General features: G+C 46.1%; 1 protein-coding gene across 5 annotated transcripts in view; it reads left to right on the top strand.

The window, feature by feature from the left end:
* The first annotated feature begins 7,865 nt into the window (after positions 1-7,865).
* Positions 7,866-22,623, top strand: part of CCDC57 (coiled-coil domain containing 57) — a 148,466-nt gene continuing 133,708 nt past the window's right edge. For all 5 annotated transcript variants that reach the window (XM_074970547.1, XM_074970546.1, XM_074970544.1 and 2 more), the window contains exons 1-3: positions 7,866-7,998; positions 15,854-16,262; positions 22,405-22,513. In XM_074970547.1, the coding sequence (XP_074826648.1) occupies positions 7,947-7,998; positions 15,854-16,262; positions 22,405-22,513 (570 nt within the window). In that variant the 5' untranslated portion in view covers positions 7,866-7,946. The remainder of the gene's footprint in view (positions 7,999-15,853; positions 16,263-22,404; positions 22,514-22,623) is intronic.

A 22,623-nucleotide genomic window follows, 5' to 3' on the forward strand; every position in this document is an offset into this window, starting at 1 on the left:
TATGAGCTTACGCTATACAGTTCCCAGTGCAGCACAAGACAGTATAATTTGGGGTTTATACTCCAGAGGGATTGTGTGCCTGGGCAGCTGGGAGTAGCCTTGGCTGTAGCCTTCCTATGCAGGGGCTGTTCAGAGAGCCCGCATGTAATTGCAGCTGGGTGTGTCCCTACCTGTATGACTGCCAGTGAAAGTGCAGCTGGAGGGCTTTGCAGCTTGTCACAGCAGTTCAGTGTGAGAGGGAGCCCAGGCTGGTGGGTCAGGGGGCTGAGTGGCACCCCCGTTCGAGGTGACACCCCGGGGGGAACCCAACACAGACTTACTTTAGAATCTTTGAATTTGATTCATTATTCAATAGGGAGCCAGTGTAGCCAGCGGAACACTGGAGCACTGAATTTACAGAAGCCTCTTTCCTGTGCTTGATCCTATGTTGCTTCCCTTAAAAAAGACAGAATGGGAGGTAGGGAAAGGGTGATTATTTTCAATTCAGGACAGCAAGGATAACTACAAGCATGAGAATGATCTGCTTACCTGGATTTTCAGAGAAAAGTCTTGGGCGGTCAGAAAGAGGAAGAGGCTTATAGGAGGAGGTGGCTGCAATTAGGACAGACCTTCAGTCCTGCAGAATCTGGAAGTCCCATATGGCAGAAATCTTTGCTTACTGAGGATCTTCTAAGCCTGGCAGAAGTAGACCTGTCCTTTTGTGTATCTTAGGACTTATCTGCATGGGGTGTTTTTGGCAGAATATGTTCTTGTTTATAAACTTTGTGGAATAACAAATCCAAAATAAGTACATCCACATGGCTGGCTTTAATCTACTCCCTCTGAATCAGTAAGTCTACAAAGTGCTGATATTTTTTTCTTCAAAATAAGCATACAGCATTCCTGGCAGGTGTCCTATGGTGCATTGTCCCACTGCTTGGCCCTTCCTATGCATTCTAGGAATTATTTTGTGTCACATTGTGGGATACCTACTGGAAGCTATTGGATACCTACCGGAAGCAATTGGAATACAGACCCTGGACTTCAGAAAAGGGGACATTGACTCCCTCAGGGAACTGGTGGGCAGGATCTCCTGGGAGAATAACATGAGAGGGAAAGGAGTCCAGGAGAGCTGGCTGTATTTTAAAGAATCCTTATTGAGGTTGCAGGAACAAACCATCCTGATGTGTAGAAAGAATAGTAAATATGGCAGGTGACCAGCTTGGCAGTGAAATCCTTGCTGATCTTAAACACAAAAAAGAAGCCTACGAGAAATGGAAGCTTGGACGAATGACCAGGGAGGAATACAAAAATATTGCTCAGGCATGCGGGAGTGAAAGGCCAAATCACAATTGGAGTTGCAGCCAGCAAGGGATGTTAAGAGGAACAAGAAGGGTTTCTACAGGCATGTTAGCAACAAGAAGAAGGTCAGGGAAAGCATGGGCCCCTTACTGAATGGGGGAGGCAACCTAGTGACAGAGGATGTGGAAAAAGCTGATGTACTCAGTGCTTTTTTTACCTCTGTCTTCACAAACAAGGTCAGCTCCCAGACTACTGCACTGGGCAGCACAGTATGGGGAGGAGGTGACCAGCCCTCTGTGGAGAAAGAAGTGGTTCAGGACTATTTAGAAAAGCTGGACGAGCACAAGTCCATGGGGCCAGATGCACTGCATCTGAGAGTGCTAAAGGAGTTGGCTGACGTTATTGCAGAGCCATTGGCCATTATCTTTGAAAACTCAAGGCGATCGGGCGAGGTCCCAGATGACTGGAAAAAGGCTAATGTAGTGCCCATCTTTGAAAAAGAGAAGAGGAGGATCCAGGGAACTACAGGCCAGTCAGCCTCACCTCAATCCCTGGAAAAATCATGGAGAAGGTCCTCAAGGAATCCATTTTGAAGCACTTTGAGGAGAGGAAAGTGATCAGGAACAGTCAGCATGGATTCACCAAGGGCAAGTCATGCCTGACTAACCTAATTGCCTTCTACGATGAGATAACTGGCTCTGTGGATGCGGGGAACGCAGTGGACATGTTATTCCTTGACTTTAGCAAAGCTTTTGATATGGTCTCCCACAGTATTCTTGCCAGCAAGTTAAAGAACTATGGGCTGGATGAATGGACTATAAGGCGGATAGAAAGCTGGCTAGATCATCGGGCTCAATGGATAGTGATCAATGGCTCCATGTGTAGTTGGCGGCCGGTATCAAGTGGAGTGCCCCAAGGGTCGGTCCTGGGGCCGGTTTTGTTCAATATCTTTATTAATGATCTGGAGGATGGCGTGGATTGCACCCTCAGCAAGTTTGCAGATGACACTAACTGGGAGGAGTGGTAGATATGCTGGAGGGTAGGGATAGGATACAGAGGGCCCTAGACAAATTAGAGGATTGGGCCAAAAGAAATCTGATGAGGTTCAACAAGGACAAGTGCAGAGTCCTGCACTTAGGATGGAAGAATCCCATGCACTGCTACAGACAAGGGACTGAGTGGCTAGGCAGGAGTTCTGCAGAAAAGGACATAGGGATTACAGTGGACGAGAAGCTGGATATGAGTCAACAGTGTGCCCTTGTTGCCAAGAAGGCCAATGGCATTTTGGGATGTATAAGTAGGAGCATTGCCAGCAGATCGAGGGACGTGATCATTCCCCTCTATTCAGCATTGGTGAGGCCTCATCTGGAGTACTGTGTCCAGTTTTGGGCTCCACACTACAAGAAGGATGTGGAAAAATTGGAAAGAGTCCAGCGGAGGGCAACAAAAATGATTAGGGGACTAGAACACAGGACTTATGAGGAGAGGCTGCGGGAACTGGGATTGTTTAGTTTGCAGAAGAGAAGAATGAGGGGGGATTTGATAGCTGCTTTCAACTACCTGAAAGGGGGTTCCAAAGATGATAGATCTAGACTGTTCTCAGTGGTAGCAGATGAGAGAACAAGGAGTAATGGTCTCAAGTTGCAGTGAGGGAGGTTTATATTGGATATTAGGAAAAATATTTTCACTAGGAGGGTGGTGAAGCACTGGAATAGGCTACTTAGGGAGGTGGTGGAATCTCCTTCCTTAGAGGTTTTTAAGGTCGGGCTTGACAAAGCCCTGGTTGGGATGATTTAGTTGGTGATTGGTCTTGCTTTGAGCAGGGGGTTGGACTAGATGACCTTCTGAGGTCCCTTCCAACCCTGATATTCTATGATTCTATGAATTCTAAGATTTAGAGTTAAACAAGCAAAATACCATTATTCCTTTCTTGAAATCCCATGATTCATCCATCTTTTGTGGTTCAGCACCATTTTAAAACTGATGTCAGCCACATGGAGGGAACACTGTTGTGATCCTGACATCATTAACATATAGAAACTACTGCACTTGTATTTGTAGCTGCACAGCTGAGTGGCTTTGGCTTTGCAAGTCAGCAGCACCAATCTGGGTAGTGGCAGAGGAGAAAGATGACATCAAGCAGCTACTTGTGGATAACCTTTCCCTGCACCAACTCATTCCCAAATGGCCTTAGTTAAATTTCAAAATGTATTATCTAATTTGCAAAAAAAATGCCAGAAAACGGCAGGGGAGGGAGGGATTTGTATTGTGTGTACACAAGGCATTTTAATCCAAAGAAACAAACGTTAACGTGGGGGGGGGGGATTTCCATATAAACAAGGCTTCAGGTGTCATGGGTGGTAGATGCTTCCAACTGCAAATTTCTCCTGCATCCATCACCCATATCCTGCAGTTTATAGGTGACTTTCAGATGGTGCTTCTCAACTTCCTAGAGTTCCTCATGGACTCTTAAGTATTTGAGCTTTAAACAATATTTTCCTTTTAATTTGTGAGGGAAATATGCCTTTTTTCCACTTGAATGGAATACACATGCACTATAGATATATTTACTTTGTTGTGCATTTTTAGAATTATAACAATAAAATTTTACACTATTAAATGATTTCACTCAGTGAACTTTGCTGCAACTATTCAGTAATGCTCTCACAGATGCACTGGGGGCCTGTGATGAGGTGTGTATCCTACACAGGCCCTCAAGGGGTTAAAGTAGATATGAGAGGCCAATTAACACACTTGGCAGCACCTGTCAGAGAAAGCCAGGGAGCCAGGCTTAATTGATGAAGCCCAGCTGAGGAGAGGTTAGGTGATTATAAAGCCTGGAAGTTTGTAACAGAAAAAGGTTGTAGGAAGAGAGTTGGTATTCAGGGGTGCTATGGGGGGGTCCCTTACCCCCTCCCCCACAGGATGTCTGCTGGTGGCAAGTGTGCTAGCCCGAGGTGGAGTGCTTAACTGCAGCACACTCTGAGTGTGGAATGTGAGTTCTGCAGAGGAGAATTGCTGCTCCTAGCTTGTGCCCTGGAGCAGGGAATTAGTATTTTGTTTATAAACAGAAGCAGGATGATTAAAATAAGAAAGGGCTGGTGTGATGCTCTGTACCTCGGGGGACCACCCTACACCCCCATGTTCATCTTTATAAAATGATTGTGTGGTATCTAATGTGGTATCTAATGCAAAGTTTGTCGAGTGTCTTCAGAAGGCTCATGATGTACTGAGCATTCTTGTTATAGTGATGTTATGTTATAGGTTATAATTTCATGTATATAGTTATGAGCCTGAAAATGTATCCTCATGGCTTAAAGCAAGCCAGACAAAAACTCTCCAGAAGCAGAGGGGCAATTCACACCTTATCAGGGCATGGATAGTAGTGACTCTGGGAAATGTGCAGGTCATAGTGGATGGCTTTGCTGCACTGGGGTTCCCTAACTGTTGAGGGGTGATAGACGGAATGCATATCCCTATCTTGGCACCGGACACCTTGCCAACCAGTACATAAATCACAAGGGGTACTTCTCAATGGTGCTGCAAGCACTGGTGGATCACAAGGGACGTTTCACCGACATCAACGTGGGATGGCCGGGAAAGGCACGTGACGCTCGCATCTTTAGGAACTTCGGGCTGTTTGAGCAGCTGCAAGAAGGGACTTACTTCCCAGACCAGAAAATTACCATTAGGGATGTTGAAATGCCAGTAGTTATCCTTGGGGACCCAGCCTACCCCTTGCTCCTATGGCTCATGAAGCCGTACACAGGCAACCTGGACAGTAGTAAGGGGCAGTTCAACTATAGGCTGAGCAAGTGCAGAATGGTGGTAGAATGTGCCTTTGGACATTTAAAATCTTGCTGGTGCTGTTTGCTGACTAGGTTAGACTTCAGCTCAACCAATATTTCCATTGTTATTGCTGCTTGCTGTATGCTCCATAATATCTGTGAGAGTAAGGGGGAGACGTTTATGGCAGGGTGGGAGGTTGAGGCAAATTGCCTGGTGGCCGATTTTGAGCAGCCAGACACCAGGGCCATTAGAAGAGCACAGCTAGGTGCGCTGGCATCAGAGAGGCTTTGAAAAACAGTTTCATGACTGGCCAGGCTACAGTGTGACAATTGTGTGTATTTCTCCTTGATGCAAAACTTCCCCCTTTGTTGAATTTACTTCCCTGTAAGACAATCCCCCTCCCACCTTTGACCACAGCTGGAAAAAGAAAATAAAGTCCCTATTGTTTTGAATCTATACATTCTTTATTTATTTAAAAAAAAGGGAGATCACTGACAAAGTAGCCCGGGTGGGGTGGGGAAGGAGTGAAAGACAAGGCCATATTGCTTATTGTAGCCACACTACAAATCAAAGCTGTTTGAATGACAGCCTTCTGTTGCTTGGGCCATCCTCTGGCGTGGAGTGGCTGGGTGCCCAGAGCCTCCCCCGCCCCCATGTTCTTGAGCTTGTTTTTCACTTGTGAGCTTTGTCTGAAGCCAGAACCCTCGCCGCCTGGAGCTGAAGCATGTAACTTAGCTGTGCGAGGCCCCGGGCAATTGCCCTGCTTGCTACCCCTAACGCTGGCCCAGCACTTGTGACCCCCCCCCAACCTGTCCCATGACCTTCCTGTGGGTTGCAACCTCCAGGTTGAGAAACCCTGCTCTAGATGAGTTGAGTACCCCCGGAAGACCTCTGTGTACCCCCAGGGGTATGTGCACCCCTGGTTGAGACCACTGAGCTAGTGTATGTGTGTAAGGGGGAGAAAGCGGTAGAATTGAGGAAGGGGCTGATACTAGATGGCGGGATGGGGGTATAAAAGGAATAATATTAGGAGAGGGACATGTATGCTCATGTAATATAGAGTACGTGTGGCACCTTAGAGACTAACCAATTTATTTGAGCATAAGCTTTCGTGAGCTACAGCTCACTTCATCGGATGCAAATAAATGCTCAAATAAATTGGTTAGTCTCTAAGGTGCCACAAGTACTCCTTTTCTTTTTGCGAATACGGACTAACAAGGCTGTTACTCTGAAACCTGTACTATAGAGTGGTTTCCCAAACAGTGGGTCATAACTGTCATGATAAAGGGGTGACTGGGCTAAACCTGAGTGGCAGTGTGACCACTTGTGCCACGTCGCAACTCCCAGAATGGGGAGCTGAGCCCAGCCCTGCAGGACAGGAGCTGCCACTGTGGGGTGAATGTGAAGCAGGCTCATACTCCAACCCCTAACCTGCCCCCACTGGTCTTCCCCTCTGCACCAGGCTGGGATTAGGGTTATGGTGCTGGGATGAAGGGTACTGCTGTGAGTGGTCTGTGCCCTCTCAGTGGTGAAGGAGGAGAAGAATCCTGGCCTATTGGCCTCCACCCACAAATCTGAACCCTGGTTAGGTCACAAAAAAAGACAACATGCAGTTGGTGCATTGCCTTACTAAACAGTTTGGGAACCAGTGATAGAGTGGAGGGGCTGATACCTGCCAAGGGGGAGGGAGAATTTGTGGAAAATGTAGGTAAAGGGGATGATACTGCATAAGAGGGGAGGAGCTAAGAGAACAGGGCTGACATCTGTTTGTCGGGGAAGAAGGGCAGGGGTGTGATGGTGATGTTTAATACTTCCTAATGAAGGTAGAGTTGGGGCAATTTTTGGGAAAGGGGCTGATACTGGCTAATTGTGTGTGGAGAGAGGGCTGGTAGGAGGTAAAGGGCTTAAATTGGATAATAATGGGGGGAACAGCCAGTACTGAAAAAATGGGAGGTATGATGGCCACATGGTTCAAGAAAATGAAGGAAATTGTATGAAATTCCTATGGCAGAGCATGTTCATGGGGGCTTAGGTGATGTAGGTGAATAAGGGGCAGATCGATGGGACGTTGGTAAAGGATTGATAGATTCTGGGGGTTGATGAGGGATATGAATGGATAAAGCCTTGGAGTGGAATTGTTGGGGCACAGGTTGGTGAGGGGAACGGGTAGCTAGAGAGTCGGTGAGGTTGATGGGGGATGTGAGGAGTTGATTGGAGCATGGGTTGATGGTGAATGTGAGAGGATGGGTGTCAATGAGGACATTGGTGGATAATGCACTGGTGTGAGGTTGATAGGTGAATGGGGCATTGGTGGGGGTTGTTTGATAGAAGTATTGGAATGGGCTGAGCTTGACCGGATGTGGGTTGATGAGGTGAGGATGGATAGGGATTTGGTGGAGGGGCTTATGGGGTAGAGGGTTGCATAGGGTGGATAGTACATTGGTGGGGTGGTGATAGGGTGCAGCTCCCTCAGTGGGGACAGCTCAGGTCAATGGAGATATGGGATAATGGGGAGGTGTTGGCTTATGCTTTAGTGGGGGCTCAGGTTGATGAAGATAGTTACCGAAAGTGGGTAGGAGAGAGAGGCTGCAGAGGTATGTGGACTGGGGGCTGGTGATAATCTCTGGGGATAGGGGTGGATAGTACAGTGGTGCGGTTCCTGCCACTATTTACATCACAGCCGCTGGTACAACGCCCAAGGCGCGTTTCAAAGCATTGGCAGTATGCCAGACCCCGGACAGAGGCCAAGGGCGGGCCTCAATTAGGGCGGGAGGGAAGGGGTCTGAAGCGGATCCCACGGCCGGTCCTGCTGGGGTTGGGGCCCGCGTTCTCTGGGGAGGCTTGTTCCTGGAGCACCAACGGCAGCTACGGTTCCCATGGAGACGGGGCCTGCTCAGGAGAGACCTGCCGCCGCTTCGAGAGCAACTCGTGAGTTTCCATCGAGCCGGGGCGCCCAGTCACCCGCGCGTCTCCTCGAGCGAGCCGGGGCGCCCAGTCACCCGCGCGTCCCCTCGAGCGAGCCGGGGCGCCCAGTCACCCGCGCGTCCCCTCGAGCGAGCCGGGGCGCCCAGTCACCCGCGCGCGTCGTCGTCCCGTTCCGCACCCCATATCCCACCGGGTTGCTCGGTCACCCGCGCCTCCTCATCTCCTCCCAATCGAACCGGGGCTCTCGGCACCCCACGCGTCCCCCATCTGCTGCTCCCTGTCATCCCACCAGGGTGCCCTGTCTTTGGTGTGCGTCCTGCTATCCCAGTAGGGAACCCTGTGACGGTTGTAATCATCTAGTTTGATTTCCTGTGTAGTATAGCACAGCCCATAGAACATACCCAAACTAATTTCTAAAGCATATGCATTTTAGAAAAAAAATCCATTTTTGATTAAACATTGTAAGTTATGGAGAGCCTTGTACCTACTATTATTAACTTTTAGTTCTGTGATCAGTTCCTCTTTATCTGTTAGGACAAGGTCTAACAGAGAATTCAACCGTGTTGTTTGCAACAGTTTTTGAGTTAGAAAATGGTCATCTATACTATTTAGAAATTCCAAGGATGTTTTAGTACTGGCAGCATGAAACCTGTATCATATGTCACTCGAACTGAAGACCTCCATTAGCATAGTTTTCCCCCCTACCCATTATAGATAGGTTCAAAGAGGGCATTGTGTTCCCTAGTATGGTTTGGTAGTCTGTAGCAGAACAGTTAGTACTCCATTTTGTGCATTATCTGTTAGGACATTGATCCATAAGGATTTAAGATAATTTTTTTCTGTATTATCCGTGACTTGGAAATAGCTAATGCCATTTTTGATGTAGAGTGCCACTCTCCCTCTCCTTATGTCCACTTGATCCTTCCTAAATACCTGATAACCATTGATTTTAACATTCCAATGGTGTGAATCATCCCATCAGGTTTCAGTAATATCAACTAGATTGAATTTATGCTCATAGATCAGCAATTCCAATTCCTCTTGTATGTTAACCAGGCTCCTACCACATAATAATGTGTATAGATTATTAAAGAATTTATTCTTTTCATGTTCTTTGGTTTCTTGATTAATTTGTTCTCAACATCTCTTAGTCTGCAGAAGAGAAGAGTGAGGGGGGATTTGATAGCAGCCTTCAATTACCTGAAGGGGGGTTCTAAAGAGGATGGAGCTAGGCTGTTCTCTGTGGTGGCAGATGACAGAACAAGAAGCAATGGTCTCAAGTTGCTGTGGGGGAGGTCTACGTTGGATATTAGGAAACAGCCTTTCACTAGGAGGGTGGTGAAGCACTGGAATGGGTTACCTAGGGAGTGGTGGAATCTCCATCCTGAGAGGTTTTTAAGACCCAGCTTGACAAAGTCCTGGCTGGGATGATTTAGTTGGTGTTGGTCCTGCTTTGAGCAGGGGATTGGACTAGATGACCTCCTGAGGTCTCTTCCAACCCTAATATTCTATGATCTCAATTTAGTGTTAAGTGCTCATTTCTTCCCTCATTTTACCCTCCCCATTTGATACTAGTTTAATCCCCTCCTGATGACTCTAGCCAGCCTGTCCTAAAGGAGACTGCTCTCCCTTCTACTGAGTTGGAGGCCAGTCAAACTACATTGATCCAACTTCAACTGAGGGAAGGGGCTATGTTCCACTAAACCTTTACTTTAGTACTTACCTAGGTTGCCATTCGCTTCCAGAATCTTCTGCCTTCTGACTTCCTTTACTTGTGGGACAGGAAGAATCTCAGAGAAGTTTGCTTGGACAGTCTTCTTCAGCGTGCATCGGAGTTTCTTGAAGTAATCTACTAGTTTTTGTAGTAGTTCATAAAAAGGATCAGATTTTGGATTAACATAATCTCTTCTGGTGTTCCATAGCTGAATCCTCTCAGCTGAGAATACTTCATCCTTGGCTCTCGTGTTCTTTGTTTTGGGCTTTGTGGTATATGTTGACCCAAAGAAAGACATATGTTTTAGCAGTTCATAGATTGAAATGCATTCTTTACATGCATGTAGCTGATATTTAACTCCCTGTTTTGAGATTGGGACAAAGCCCTTAAACTGGTAGTGGAACTGAATGGGGAACTAGTGGAGGACTGAAGTACAGTCTTGATGTGCTCATGACAGCCTAAACAATGGAGGACTCAGGCAGCCACTCTTTGTATCAGCTAGAGCAGGGGTAGGCAAACTACATCCCTTCAGGGCTTTGGATCTGGCCCGCGGGATTGCCACCCCTGTGGTGCCACGGGCCCCGCGCTGCTCCTGAAGGCGGCTGGCACCACGTCCCTGTGGCCCCTGGCAGGGGGGTGGGGGGTGGGGAGGAGGGGTCCGCGCGCTGCCCTTGCCTGCAGGCACCGCCCCCCGCAGCTCCCGTTGGCCAGGAACGGGGAACCGCGGCCAATGGGAGCTTTGGGGGAGGTACCCGCAGGCGAGGGCAGCGCGCGGAGCCCTCCCCCCCGTCCTGGGGCCACAGGGATGTGGTGCCGGCTGCTTCCGGGAGCGGTGCAGCCTGGGGCCAGGGCAGGCAGGGAGCCTGCCTTAGTCCCGCTGCGTGCCGTTGCCACCCCAGAGCCGCTCAAGGTAAGTGGCACCAGGCCGGAGCCCATACCCCGAACCCACCCCGCACCCCAACACCCTGCCCTGAGCCCCCTGCTGCACCTCACACCCCTCCTGCATCCCAACCCCCTGCCCTGAGCCCCCTTGAACACCACGCACCCCTCCTGCACCCGAACCCCCTGAAGCACCCCACACCCCTCCTGCACCCTAACACCCTGCACTGAGCCCCCTGCCACACCCCTCCTGCACCTCAAACCCCTGCCGTGAGCCCCCTGCTGCACCCCTTCTGCACCCCAACCCCCTGCCCCAGCCCTACATTCATGGCCCTGAACACAATTTCCCCACCCAGATGTGGCCCTCAGGCCAAAAAGTTTACCCACGCCCGAGCTAGAGCTTTATATTGTTTTCACATTCTGCTTTAGGTACACTGAAGTACAGTAATCTTGTCTGGGAGGTGACAAATGCATTGATCACTGTGGCCAGCTTCTCATCCGGGAGGTAGGGGTAAAGTTTCCTAGTGCATTGGAGATGAAAAAAGATGTTTTTAGCCACAAGTGCTACCTAGTGAGCTAAGCTTTAGTGATGATTCAAACAGGACCCCAAGGCTTTGAACCACTCTGACAAAAGGGGGCTGTCTGTCTTTGACAGAAAGGTAGAGGTGTGCAGAGTTCTAGCTAGTTCTTCAAAGTGCTTTTCCCCCTTTCAGCCAATATCACTTGGTCTTGTCTGGGTTGGTCTGAGCTAGCTGCCATCTGATCTTTTAAGGGCATTGTAATATTTTTAGTAATGGGAGTCATTGGACTGGTGACAAATGAGATAGACATTTGAGTGTCATCAGCATATTGTTGGCAGCTGAGCCCAGAGCATCTCACAATCTAAAAAGAAAAGAAATATGGGCTCCTCCTGAAGGTCGAAACAGCAGACTGGACTTCTACATAGAGTACTTCCGCCGACGTGCACAGGCTGAAATTGTGGAAAAGCAGCATCACTTGCCCCATAACCTCAGCCGTGCGGAACACAATGCCATCCACAGCCTCAGAAACAACTCTGACATCATAATCAAAAAGGCTGACAAAGGAGGTGCTGTTGTCATCATGAATAGGTCGGAATATGAACAAGAGGCTGCTCGGCAGCTCTCCACACCACTTTCTACAGGCCATTACCCTCTGATCCCACTGAGACTTACCAAAAGCAACTACAGCATTTGCTCAAGAAACTCCCTGAAAAAGTACAAGATCAAATCCGCACAGACACACCCCTGGAACCCCGACCTGGGATATTCTATCTACTACCCAAGATCCATAAACCTGGAAATCCTGGGTGCCCCATCATCTCAGGCATTGGCACCCTGACAGAAGGATTGTCTGGCTATGTAGACTCCCTCCTCAGGCCCTACGCTACCAGCACTCCCAGCTACCTTCGAGACACCACTGACTTCCTGAGGAAACTACAATCCATCGGTGGTCTTCCTGATAACACCATCCTGGCCACTATGGATGTAGAAGCCCTCTACACCAGCATTCTACACAAAGATGGACTACAAGCTGTCAAGAACACTATCCCCGATAATGTCACGGCTAACCTGGTGGCTGAACTTTGTGACTTTGTCCTTACCTATAACTGTTTTACATTTGGGGACAATGTATACCTTCAGATCAGCGGCACTGCTATGGGTATCCGCATGGCCCCACAGTATGCCAACATTTTTACGGCTGACTTAGAACAACGCTTCCTCAGCTCTCGTCCCCTAACGCCCCTACTCTACTTGCGCTATATTGATGACATCTTCATCATCTGGACCCATGGAAGAGAAGCCCTTGAGGAATTCCACCATGATTGCAACAATTTCCATCCCACCGTCAACCTCAGCCTGGTCCAGTCCACACAAGAGATCCACTTCCTGGACACTACAGTGCTAATAAACGATGGTCACATAAACACCACCCTATACCGGAAACGTACTGACCGCTATTCCTACCTACATGCCTCCAGCTTTCACCCTGACCACACCACACGATCCATCGTCTACAGCCAAGCTCTGCGATACAACCGCATTTGCTCCAACCCCTAAGACAGAGACAAACACCTACAAGATCTCTATCAAGCATTCTTACAACTACAGTACCCACCTGCGGAAGTGAAGAAACAGATTGATAGAGCCAGAAGAGTTCCCAGGAGTCACCTACTACAGGACAGACCTAACAAAGAAAATAACAGAACGCCACTAGCCGTCACCTTCAGCCCCCAACTAAAACCCCTCCAATGCATTATTAAGGATCTACAACCTATCCTGAAGGATGACCCAACACTCTCACAAATCTTGGGAGACAGACCAGTCCTTGCCTACGGACAGCCACCCAACCTGAAGCAAATACTCACCAGCAACCACAAACCACACAACAGAACCACTAACCCAGGAACCTATCCTTGCAACAAAGCCCGTTGCCAACTGTGCCCACATATCTATTCAGGGGACACCATCACAGGGCCTAATAACATCAGCCACACTATCAGAGGCTCGTTCACCTGCACATCCACCAATGTGATATGTGCCAGCAATGCCCCTCTGCCATGTACATTGGTCAAACTGGACAGTCTCTACGTAAAAGAGTAAATGGACACAAATCAGATGTCAAGAATTATAACATTCATAAACCAGTCGGAGAACACTTCAATCTCTCTGGTCACGCGATTACAGACATGAAAGTCGCTATTTTACAACAAAAAAACTTCAAATCCAGACTCTAGCGAGAAACTGCTGAATTGGAATTCATTTGCAAATTGGATACAATTAACTTAGGCTTGAATAGAGACTGGGAGTGGCTTAGTCATTATGCAAGGTAGCCTATTTCCCCTTGTTTTTTCCTACCCCCCCCCCCCAGACGTTCTTGTTAAACCCTGGATTTGTGCTGGAAATGGCCCACCTTGATTATCATACACAATGTAAGGAGAGTGGTCACTTTGGATAAGCTACTACCAGCAGGAGAGTGAGTTTGTGTGTGGCGGGGGGGGGGGGGTGAGAAAACCTGGATTTGTGCTGGAAATGGCCCAACTTGATTATCATACACATTGTAAGGAGAGTGATCACTTTAGATAAGCTATTACCAGCAGGAGAGTGGGGTGGAAGGAGGTATTTTTTCATGCTTTGTGTGTATATAATAAGATCTTCTACACTTTCCACAGTATGCATCCGACGAAGTGAGCTGTAGCTCACGAAAGCTTATGCTCAAATAAATTGGTTAGTCTCTAAGGTGCCACAAGTACTCCTTTTCTTTTTGCAAATACAGACTAACACAGCTGTTACTCTGAAACCTGTCACAATCTAAGTGGTCTCATGTAGATATTCAGTATGGATCCTAGTGAGATTCTTCATGATAGGGCCTTTGAGGAAGAGGAGCACTTACCCATCATCATTCTTTGGGTTCAACTAGAGAGAAGTGATTGGGACCATTGTAATGTTGTGATTTACCCTGGCTGTGTTATGCAGAAAGTTTAGCAGTACTTTGTTGTTTCTTGTATCAAAAGTTGCAGATACATTCCGCAGTATGAACATGGAAATTTTGCCTGTATCCATGACCATTACGAAGTAATTTTTGGTGCCACCCGGGCTGTCTCTTCACTGTACTCTGAACTGAAGCTTGATTGTGAGACATCCAGGATGTTGTTCCAGCTGCTGAGAGGCGGTAGCTAAGTTGATGGAAGAATTCTTCTGTCGACCTAATGGTGTCTATACTGTGGCATAGATTGGGTTAACTATGTCTCTTGGGTCTGAATTTTTGACACGACTGAGCCACATAGCTAGGTTGACCTAAGTTTTAGGTGTAGACCAAGCCTCAGTCTGGGCACATGGCTAGTGGGAGTGAGATTGTATATAAGAGGGGGTGCTCTTAGAGAAGTGGAGATCATTTAGTACCACATGCCACAAGACCAGGCTGGAAAGAGAAAAGGAAGGCAGAAGAGAGGGACTCTGCATAGCCTGAGATACTGACTAGATCTCAGATACTGACAGATTTGCAGGAGGAGAGAAATCAAACTAGAGAGTAACTGTAACTCTCCAGTGCTTTTTAAGAGTAGAGTGACTGTGGATAAGAAATTCCTTTGCTAAGTTTGTGTTCCTTGCCTTCGTACCACGTTGTCCCTGAAGGGGTTAAACTAGAAGCCCAAAGTGTTTAGAACCACCGTGGAACTCTGAGGTATCATGTTGGGGGCTTAGGAGGGCTGAGGCACTGGTTCTGGGGGCCACTGAACAGTGGAATCCCATATCCCAAAGAAGGGCTCAGACAAGGGGTCTGGGCCTGGAAGTATGCCTTACAGACCCAGAGCTAGGAATTGTGACTAGGTTCTGTCTAGACCTGGTGGTTTAGGAGCACGTGGGATTGAGCAGTTGGGTCCACTCACAAGAGACATGTGTCCATTCAGAAGGAGACTGGACGAGGTTGTTACAGACACACCTGTAGGAATTTAACGTGTTAGTTAACTAATGTTAAAAATACATCTTTTTTCCTACTGTAGACATGGCCAAGAAGTTTAAAAGCAAAAATGGATAAGATGGGATGTGTGGCATTGTGAAAAGAATCTCTGTATAGGGGTATTGCACCTGTGCAACATGGCCCTCACCTGCATAATTGTCCTTCACGGGAATTTTAACGGAGTTTGTGGGAAAATGCTGGACACCCATAATCTGAATTTAAATTTAAACACCTTCCCCCTAAGTTTCTAGCCAGTGATTTTGGTATCTTGTGGACTATTCTCATCCCAATGGACTTTTGAAATCCCAGTTACCATACAGAAAATGGAGGAAAAGAATAGATTGGTGAAGGGATGAAGTGAAACACAGACATGAAGAATGGTCCAGTGGTTTAAGTGCTATCCTGGGATTCAGGACGCTTCAGTTAAATTTCCTGCTTCATTACAGGCTCCCCATGTGCCATTGGGCAAGTCTCTGAGTCTCCTGTGCCTCAGTTTTCCAGCTGCTTGATAGGTGATAATAGTACTTACCTATCTCACTGAGGTGTTATGAGGATAAATACATTTAAAAGATTGTGTGTGTGTGGGGGGGGGGTCATGTAAGATAAATAGCTTCCTGCTCTTAGCCTGACCAATATCTGCTATTTCAGAAAAAGTTAAAGTCTACTTTAAGTCCATAAGACATGTAACTAATTATGCAGTACAATAGATGGAGTGTGGAGAAGCGAATGCTTGGAGAGGAGACATTTGTCACTCATCAGGCTCCAATCAGTAACTTTCTTCTATCTTAGGCTCAACAATGTTACAAATGAAGAAAGAACTAAATGAACTTCTTGTGAGGAAAGAACAAGAATGGGAAAAGCTACAAGCTTGCCAACTCTGTTTTCAGAAGACAACGTTGCAGGATACCAGAAAGCAGCTCCAAGAAATGCATAAAAAATTCAACAGGTTAAAAGAAGATTTCACCTATAATCTGGGAGTTCTGGAAGAGAGAGACAGAGAGCTGGAGCGCTATGATGCCATGTTTACTCATTTGAAAATGGCTGAAAATACTAAACAGGCAGAAGTTAGTGATCTTAGGATACAGCTGGATAAGCTGCAACAAACACTTGTCAAGGAAACCCGGAAACAAGAGGCTCTGCAATACCAATATCAACAAAAACTTAAAGAACATCAGTTAGAGATGGAGCGGCTGCACAGGTAAGAGAGATTTTTTATTATAGTACATTACTATCTTGGAAAAGTAGACATTCAGCCTCCCAAATGAGTGTCTGTGGATCTGATAAAGCAGTAGTTTCTTTAACACATTAAAAAGGAAGGTATGTACAAATTTAACAAATCTTAACATATTAAAAGCTCCATTCTGTCTGAGCTATGCTTAGCACAAGAACAGAGTTGGGGTCTGCCAAGGTAGCTTTGAGTCACCTTTACAGCATCTGTATTCACTCTCTAGTGGAGAACTTCCAAACCTCTGGCATTAAGTTAAAGGAGCCCCAGCACTGCTCTCAAATGGTGCACCATATCTCTAAGACAAAAGCTGCAAAATGTGGGAGGGAGGTTGGCATAAAGGTGGATTTCAGAGTTGATAGAGGAAAGGCTTTTCATAGAATCATAGAAGATTAGGGTTGGAAGAGACCTCAGGAGGTCATCTAGTCCAACCCCCTGCTCAAAGCAGGACCAACACCAACTAAATCATCCCCGCCAAGGCTTTGTCAAGCTGGGCCTTAAAAACCTCTAAGAATGGAGATTCCACCACTCCCTAGGTAACCCATTCTAGTGCTTCACCACCCTCCTAGTGAAATAGCTTTTCCTAATATCCAACCTAAACCTCCCCCACTGCAACTTGAGACCATTGCTCCTTGTACTGTCATCTGCCACCACAGAGAACATCCTAGCTCCATCCTCTTTGGAATCCCCCTTCAGGTAGTTGAAGGCTGCTATCAAGTCCCCCCTCACTCTTCTCTTCTGCAGGCTAAATAATCCTCATTCCCTCAGTCTCTCCTCATAAATCATGTGCCCCAGCCCCCTAGTCATTTTCGTTGCCCTCCGCTGGACTCTCTCCAATTTGTCTACATCCTTTCTGTAATGGGAGGCCCAAAACTGGACGCGGTACTCCAGATGTGGCCTCACCAGTGCCGAATAGAAGGGAATAATCACTTCCCTCGATCTGCTGGCAATGCTCCTACTAATGCAGCCCAATATGCCGTTAGCCTTCTTGGCAACAAGGGCACACTGTTGACTCATATCCAGCTTCTCATCCATTGTAATCCCCAGGTCCTTTTCTGCAGAACTGCTGCTTAGCCATTTGGTCCCCAGCCTGTAGCAGTGCATGGGATTCTTCCATCCTAAGTGCAGGACTCTGCATTTGTCCTTTTTGAACCTCAGATTTCTTTTGGCCCAATCCTCCAATTTGTCTAGGTCAGTCTGGACCCTACCCCTACACATATCTACCTCTCCCCCCAGCTTAGTGTCATCCGCAAATTTGCTAAGGGTGCAATCCATCCCATCATCCAGATCATTAATGAAGATGTTGAACAAAACCGGCCCCAGCACAGACCTCTGGGGCACTCCGCTTGATACTGGCTGCCAACTAGACATTGAGCCGTTGATCACTACCGTTGAGCCCAACAATCTAGCTAGCTTTCTATCCACCATTGGCCACTGTTGGAAGACAGAATACTGGGCTAGATGTATCATTGGCCTGACCCAGTTACTTATGGTCTTAACTTATTAAAATCTAACAGGACAGAGAGAAGCCTCCAGTAATCAAAGTCCTTTAATTAGTCTAATTCTTTTGAAATGTTTCTCTAATATTAAGACAATTAGAGAGTAATAAGAGACTCCAGACAAGAAAACTTCCCACAGCATCCTCTCAGTAAGTTTATTCACTGATGTTTATTTATCTGATGAAGATAGAAATAACTAAAATAGTTAAAAGTTGAAATAGTTAAAAGTGCTCTCTGATGCATGAAACATACGTGAAAAGTACAAATGATAAAATATATTTTAAGAACCAAAATCATTAACTAAATTTTACTTAAAACCTAGATTAAAAGAAATTTTTTATAAAAACCATCACTATTTTGAACAGACTCATACAATCGCTCCAACGCTAGATCACCATAACTGACTTTTTCTCAACAGTGTCTAGCTGGATGTTGAAGGTCTTTATTGTTTTTGTGAATCTGAATTTGTCTTGCTTAGTGGAAGATTTGAATATGAGAAGTGCTTGTTGAAGAAATGGAACAAGTAGCTAGTTCAAATGGCAAGTTGCCATGTTTTTGACTTATAAATAGTAGTGTCTGACTGCACTTGGTTCTTGGTTTCCAGTGCAAAAGATCAAGGATCCTCCAAGGACTTGGCTCTGCTTAAAAATGTGGCCTTTAATAAGTTTGGTCAGCATTATTATTACTAACTTTAAAAATGTCACTTGAGTCGGTGATTTTCTTTCATTAATAGAAAATTTTAATAAGTAATAATAGACTACTGTGCCTGTTCTGAGGCTTATAAACTTGGAGTAAGATTGTTTGTAGCAGTCTGTGACAGAGTGAGACCCTGCCCGTCTTCTGCTCTGTCTACACAGACTATTCGGACACCTTCCATTGTTAAATACTACTGTGTAGTTTATGTACATGGTTTTTCCAATGACCTTGTTGGTCCATACACCACATAATTTACAGCATCAGGTTTCTCCTCAGCCCTTTGCCCAGGCTAGGGAAGAAAGCTGTTCACCCAGAGATCCTTCTTGGTTCTGGCTCCATTAGCTTGCCTCTCTCTTCATCACTTCCTTCTTGTGCCACCTTCTACCCTTTGTGGTAATGGGCTAATTAGCTCTTTAGTCCTCCTCAGTCCATTTTAATCTGTTAATTAGGCACAGTCAGGTCCACCCTGGAGTTTGGAGGAATAAATTGGTGTTTAAGTGATCAGAGTTCTGACTCAGCTTTTGGTTTCCAGCAGTCTGTCATACAGTCCCACAATTGGTCTTGGAAAGATGCCTATAACTGGATAGCTGGTTTATAGCTTTTTATAGAATTGTTGCATTTTTAGATACTTTCTATGGGGATAAATTGTACCTGGACCAACAGCCCGCAGTTGGATATTGGCAAGTTAAATGAAATAAAAAGACAGTAATGACTCAATATTGGAGTTTGATTTAATGGGTTAAAGAAGGGGGGACCTATGCTCTTCATGTTGCTTAAGTAACGGGGAAGAAGGATGAGCCATTCAAAAGTGTTTTTCAGTAGATCATGTGAGGAACACTAGAGCAAATAACTTGGCTTTGCTATAACTAAGGCTACGATTTTGTCATGGACATTTTTAGTAAAAGTCACGGACAGGTTATGGGTAATTAACAAAAATTCACAGAAGCCGTGACCTGTCCCTGACTTTTACTAAAAATGTCCATGACAAATAGCGGGAGGGAGGAGGGTCCAGCACCCTGCCCTGCTGTGGCTGGGAGCTGTGGGGGTTGCCTGCGGGGACTGGAGAGTTCTGGGGGATTTCCCCCACACCCGTGGTGGCTGGGGAGCTCCGGGGGTCCCCAGCACCCATGGAGCCCAGGGAGCTGCAGGTCGATTCCCCACCACCACCCAAAGTGGCTGGGGAGCTCCAGGGGATTCCCCTCACTGCCTGCGGGGACTAGGGAGCTCCGGGGGTCCCTGGCACCCGTGGGGACTGGGGAAGGATTCCCCTGCTGCTGCCAGCTGAAGATCTGCCTGGGATCCCCCACCACCCATGCCAGCTGGGGAGCTGTGGGGGACCCTGCCATTCCAGGTGGCAGGGGTACCCTGAAGTTCCTGGCCACCAGGGGAGGTGAGGGTAGCCTGCAGCTCCCAGCTGCCGTGGGCTGAAGTCATGGAGGTTTGCTGAAGTCACAGATTCTGTAACTTCCGCGACCTCCGTGACCAAATCGTACCCTTAGCTATAACACAGAGACGTTTTCTGTAATTAAAAGGGAGAGAAAAATGCACACTGAGCGAGACCCTCACTTAACTAGCAACAGACTTGTTTGCTGGGTGGAGGAGATGGAGAAGGAGACACTATTACATGTAGGAATGTACTTATTTTTAATACTTTGAGGTAACAGTTTTAAGCTTTGTGATTTAAGATTTTAGTTTAGTGATATATTATAGATCCTGCTGCCCGCAGAGGTTGAGCCAGGAAGCCTGCTGCTGCCAATCGTCTGTATTATCACCTTGACTCTTTTTTTGGTGTGTCTGTGTGGGCGGAGAGACAAATAGTACCTCTGTTTTTTCATAGCCTGATCTTCAGTCACCTGTGCATAAGGATGTCCCTACCAGCAGGTAACATTGCAGGAGAATGTTAGAGAAATGTTTGCTGTAGGGGGAACTCACAGCAGAAAAGTTTTTCTTTTCTGAAAAACCATTATAAAGATGATGTCCAGACATATATGCATAAATTTATACATGATTAATTATAGTTAAAATTAAATTACCGTGTACTGCTGATTTCTCATCAACATGATATCTTTTGGCAAAAAAAGACAGAGCTAAGCTCCCTTCATAATTCAATTAATGATACTCTGTATTTTTTGCTGCTAAATAATACAATCATAGAAATGTATGGCTGGAAGGGACCTTGAGAAGTCATCAAGTGAAGCCCACTGTGCTGAGACAGGACCAAGTATACCTACACCATCCCTGACAGGTGTTTGACCACCGTGTCCTTAAAAATCTCCAATGATGGGGATTCCACAGCCCAGAGGGAAGAAAAAGCATGATAAAAGGGGGAGACGTTGGCCATGCTCTCTCTCTCTTCCACCTACATCTAAAGACACCACCACCAAGTGACTGAAGTGCTGATCAAAGAGGAGAGCCTGGCTGAAGGGCAACCAGCCAGCTTGTGGTGAGAAGCATCTAAGTTTGTAAGGGCACTGAAAGTGTTAATATCAGCTTAGAATGTGTTTTGCTTTGATTTCATTTGACCAAATCTGACTTGTGCTTTGACTTATAATCACTTAAAATCTATCTTTTGCAGTTAATAAATTTGTTTATTCTCCCTGAAGCAGTGTGTTTGATTTGAAGCATGTCAGAGACTCCCCTTGGGATAACAAGCCTGGTACATATCGATTTCTTTGTTAAATTGATGAACTCATATAAGCTTGCTCCAGTGGGCATAACTGGACACTGCAAGACGGAGGTTCCTAGGGTTGTGTCTGGGACTGGAGATATTGGCTAATATCATTCGGTTGCACAATCCAAGCAGTTTACATGCTAGAGGCTGTGTGTGAACAGTCCAGAAATGGGGGTTCTCACAGCAGAGCAGGGTAAGGCTGGTTCCCAGAGTCGAGGATTGGAGTGACCTAGCAGATCATCAGTCCGGATAACACCAGGGGAACGTCACAACATCATGATAGGGGTCTACTATAGACCACCAAATCACCAAATCAGCATGCCCAGCAGGGCCGAGGGGGCACGGCCTCCTCCACCTGTGGAGTAGGATTAACCCCTGCTGAACCCGTGCAGGGCATGCATGCCCCGTCTCATTTATCAAAGAGAAAGTTCAGAAATGGTTTGATCATGCTGTATAAGTACCTACACAGGAAGAAGATATCTGATGCCAGAGCGCTCTTTAACCTATCAGACAAAGGCATAATGAGATCCAATGTCTAGAAGTTGAAGCTAAGCAAATTCAAACTTGAAACTCGTCACAAATTTCTAACAATAAGAGTAATTAATCATTGGACAACTTACATGGGATGTGTTGGAGTCTCCGTCCCTGGAAGTCTTTTGCGCATTAGGCCAGGTCTACACTACAGAGTTTTATCAGCCTAGCTATGTCTGTCAGAAAGTGTGAAAAATCACTCCTAACTGACATAGCTATGCTGGTAAATCCCCCCCATGTAGATATTGCTTATATTGACAAAAGAGTCCTTTCGATGGCATAGCTTATGTCATTCGGGGAGGTGGTTTAAGTATACTGGCAAAAGAGTTCTTTTTGCTGATATAGTCTGCATCTCAACTAGGAGACTTTGCTGGTATAGCTGTATTGGCTTTGTAGTGTAGTCTAGCACGGATTAGACAGCTTTCTAAAAAATATGCTGAAGCTCAACCAGAAGATATAGCCTATGTAGGAATTTGAATTAGATGATCTGAAAATGTATTAATTGTTAAATATTTACTTATTTGTAAGAGAATTAAAACAATTATTTTGTAATTCTATATTGTGAATAGAAAGTTAAGATGCATTTTTGTTTAAGAAATTACATATTTGCAAGTTATATTTCTATAAGTGCACTGTTGCTGGAAGAACCTTTCAGAAGCACCTATCAATAGTTCATAATTGACCACATTTCATATACATTTGTTTGGTGTTGTTATAGTTCTAAGGTTTCTGACATTGACCATCACAGTGAGGAGTATAAGAAGCTGAAACAGGAGTTGGAGAGAAAACTCCAAGAAGTGGAAGGAGAACTGGCTTTGCAGAAACAGGTACAGAAGTCTATAGAAAACAACTTTTGTATTAAACGAGCCACAGTAGGTGTAATTTCTACTTTACCGTCCATCCATTCTCATGGCAGAATTGTGCATTATAGATGAAT

Source organism: Natator depressus, chromosome 14 (assembly GCF_965152275.1).
Source record: "Natator depressus isolate rNatDep1 chromosome 14, rNatDep2.hap1, whole genome shotgun sequence".
Lineage (NCBI taxonomy): Eukaryota > Metazoa > Chordata > Testudines > Cheloniidae > Natator > Natator depressus.